Genomic DNA, 3,761 nt, shown 5'->3' on the forward strand with positions numbered 1-3,761 from the left:
ATGGCCGCCCTAATTTGCATATTGCGCGGCCCAAATTTGCATATTTAGCAAAAATAGTGGTTCTAACTTTACTGAAATGGCTTGATTTAATTCGTTATCCCTCAAAAGATGGGGATAGACACGAAAATTATTCTGATACCATGAGTAGTTACTGAGATTTTGACGAAAACTGGATTTTCAGTAATGCCCACCTTAATTTGCATATTGTGCGAATTGCCCAAGGATGACAGAGTGGCATCATTCAGATTCTGAAAGAGCACACCTCAGAGATATAGAAACAACAAAAAAACTTTGTATGGACCGCATTGCACGCTTATCGGTCTCTGCCACCAGACTAAAGGTGTTAATGGGGGATTTAGAGTGTAAGGGAAAGGTAAATCTACCAAAAGGGCCATATATCAGTAATTTCAATGCTGACATTTTGCTTGGCCATTGAGTAGAACCTGTACCTAGCAGTGAGAAAACAATTGATAATTCAATTAGTAATACATGGCCTTCACAAAGGGTCTACATGATAGGTTTTTGATAGTGGATTTGGTACCAGGTGACACTTTTGCAGGTTACAGTGTTATGTATGAGCATTGTGGTTGCCTGCCTTATGTAGATTTTTTTTAAAATGCTCATGAAGATGACTGAATGAGTCTTTGTTTCCACTTTAAAAGGCCATGAGTTTGCAGGGACAGTCCATGCAGTGGGAACTATGGTCACCTCACTGCAGGTGGGAGACAGAGTCTGTGTCAACCCCAACGGGAACTGTAACGGATGCAGGTTCTGTATCCATGGACAGCCCCACCTCTGTACCACCGGCAAGAGCGCCAAAAACATCCGCGACCTGGGGATATTCTGGGACGGTGCCATGGCTGAGTTCTGTATGGTGCCAGCTGACCAGGTGAGTTGCCAGTTTGAATTTGAAGGTTCAACTTAACCAACTGTTGATATGTGGGGGGTGTATTGTTTACTGGTACAATGTACTTTTATTGTTCACAGGTGTTTCGCATACCAGATGACCTGTCCCTACAGCAGGCGGTCCTGTGTGAGCCGTACTCCTGTGTGCTACATGGCTATGACAGGATCAGCCCACTTCTGCCAGGGACACGCATTCTAATCCTGGGTGCTGGTGTGTGACTCATGTTTTTAAAGATCAACTGTAGTGGATAGCTGTTCATGGTTTTGATATTCAAAAATATTCTATCTGGAGTATCTCTGGTGTTATGATTACTGTAATCTTCCTCTTGTTGCCAAACCTTGACACCAATACATAATGTGCAAATGCGGTGAGAAAAGGTGATCTCAGGAGGAAGAAGGTACTGATAGGACAGGTGTTTTTGTTACTGAGTGATGTGTTATTTGGTAAACTTCACCTTAGCTTTGCCTTTGCATCAATTTTTTAAATCATCAATACCAATCTGACTCTTACTGTACATGTACTCGGGGTAACAAGGACATATTCATATATTTTACAGTACAAGAACAAATTACAACCTTTAAGGCAACTGTTGGTACATACATGTACATGTAGTTTTGAAAGTACTTAAGGTTAGAGACTTCCATTACAGGTATTATTGGAATGCTATTTGCGGCCTTATTCCAGCATCGTGGATTTTCTGATGTGACGGTGAGTGAGCCATCGGAGGTACGCAGGAAAACTGTGGCGAGTATCGGGAAGGGCTGCAACGGAGTCTCACCTGCTGAGCTGAAAAGTCTAAGCACACAGGTAACTTGGAACTGTAACACAATGTTACTAGTCTATGTTTTAAATTAGTATACTGTTACTTTACTAACACTGTGCTAGTGTCAAGCTATCTTACTCATCCTTATCTCACAGGTTGTGTCTTTAACTCATCTGTATCTAGTGTTACCTGTAAAATATAATGTAACTTTCAGTATCAGTACCTAACACTTACAGTTGTATTTACTTTCCTTTCATTTTGTTCAAAGTAGTTCGACAAATGTAGCAGAACATTAGCAAGTAATGTATTTTCTGAATCAGATGGGAAAATGTTTTGATACTGATGATTGTGATTTTGTTAACATTTACAGAATGATGCTGATGACTTTGGGTTCGATGTGGTTGTTGACACCAGTGGGGTTCCCATGGCAATACAACAAGCCATCCCTTGGCTGAGGCCTGGAGGTGAAATAGAAAATATATTAAACTTTAATATAGCAGTATGGACAATATCTTTTCAGGCATCAGTGTGACAGCCTGTGTCTGCTAAGCTTTTAAGAGCATTCATTAATCAGAAGGTTGCAGGTTCTAATCCCTCCATTGTAATTCAGAACACTTTTTGCTTTTGACACATGTAAAGTCAGTTGTTCTCCTTGAGATTTACAACTATGGTGCACAGTAAATCACTTTTCACAGACAAAATTGCCACCACCTGAAAATAATGTGTCATTGTCTCATTATTGCAAAGTTGAGGTTTTTCATTCTAATCACTAAGCCTTGTCCCCTCCTGCAGGAAAGTTGCTGATTTTTGGTTGTTGCCCAGCTGACAAACAGCTCAGCTTCAACCCTCACGATGCCTGGATGAAGGAAATCACCATTCTGACCTCCAGAATCAACCCCTTCTGCTTCCCCAAGGCCATCTCTCTCGTCAACAACATGGCTGCTGACTACCTCAGCTTCCAGCAGCTCTGTGTGAAAGTGTTCCCCATGGAGGACTACCAGGATGCAATCGAAATGCTGAAGAATGGGGAGATCACCAAGGCATTGCTGCAGCCCTCAGGACTATAGGGGAATGCAACAATGTATACAGTTTATCTCATGTATGGTGCAGTTATTAAATGAGGAGGCTAATGTATGTAGTACATTTTGTGCATGAGGGTTGTAAGGTGACATTTTTTCCAATATTACCAATATCTGGGGCAATGTTAGGAAAGAGGGCTCCTTAGTATAAGGGGTCATTATTTTCCTTGTATAAAAGAGGTGCTATTTTATCTATTCCTTAATTTACATCTACAATGTGTTGAACTTAGATATGGATGCAATCTTGGGTAAAATGCTCTGAATGATCATATTTGGTGATAGCTTCAATTATCTATGGTCTTTCCAGGTTTAAAAAGAAGCAGGAAAATCAAGGAGTGAAAATAAAATATATTGTAAAAAATAGCTTGATTGATGCTTATGGTCATGCTGAGTTGATCAATTTTGAGCAGCCAGTGTGTATCATTTTTTTCATATTTATGATGTGTTGTCCTGGTTGTAATAATGTATAATTGGAACGCTTGAACAGGATATCATCAAGTGCACTTAAAAAGTTTAATACCACACACACACTTGCCTGTAATTCCTTACTCTTTGTGAGGCCTTAGGCTAAGGAAGAGGTATTAAAATGTTGGGCCTCTAAGCACTTTTAACCACCTGTTCGTTTTTGTTTTCAAATATCATTCTGTTATAGGATAGGATTTGTACACAATATGATTTGGGTAGGGGACACCTTTAATAGCCACATATTTGTGTTACTTTTTCTTTTTCAAAGTCTATTTTACCGTGGTATCAAGTTTCAGGAGATCTTGCCATTGCCCAAATTTGACAAAAACTACTAGTTCAAGATTTAATATGTTCATTTTTCTACTGCTCTTTTTCTAATATTGTATACTAGTAACAGCATTGAAGTTGAGGAGCATTGCCACAATGTTTTAACTTAATCGTGCGCGATTGCGTGTAAAACACAGTCTGCAGATGTAATATCGTGTAGACAATTGTCTGCGCAATGTTAACAGGATGTGGACCAGTCACCAGTCTTGGGCACAGTTCT

The 3,761-nt window shown here is 39.9% G+C and overlaps 1 protein-coding gene across 2 annotated transcripts in view; it reads left to right on the top strand.

The window, feature by feature from the left end:
- LOC109469863 (2-deoxy-scyllo-inosamine dehydrogenase-like) overlaps window positions 1-3,501 on the top strand; it is a 7,223-nt gene extending 3,722 nt beyond the window's left edge. For both annotated transcript variants that reach the window (XM_019768616.1, XM_019768617.1), the window contains exons 3-7: window positions 663-889; window positions 988-1,117; window positions 1,557-1,714; window positions 2,041-2,134; window positions 2,463-3,501. In XM_019768616.1, coding sequence (XP_019624175.1) covers window positions 663-889; window positions 988-1,117; window positions 1,557-1,714; window positions 2,041-2,134; window positions 2,463-2,737 — 884 coding nt within the window. In that variant the 3' untranslated portion in view covers window positions 2,738-3,501. The remainder of the gene's footprint in view (window positions 1-662; window positions 890-987; window positions 1,118-1,556; window positions 1,715-2,040; window positions 2,135-2,462) is intronic.
- Window positions 3,502-3,761: the final 260 nt, after the last annotated feature.

The sequence above is a fragment of the Branchiostoma belcheri genome, unplaced genomic scaffold (genome assembly GCF_001625305.1).
Source record: "Branchiostoma belcheri isolate BF01 breed outbred unplaced genomic scaffold, Haploidv18h27 scaffold21, whole genome shotgun sequence".
In the NCBI taxonomy this organism is placed as follows: Eukaryota; Metazoa; Chordata; class Leptocardii; order Amphioxiformes; family Branchiostomatidae; genus Branchiostoma; species Branchiostoma belcheri.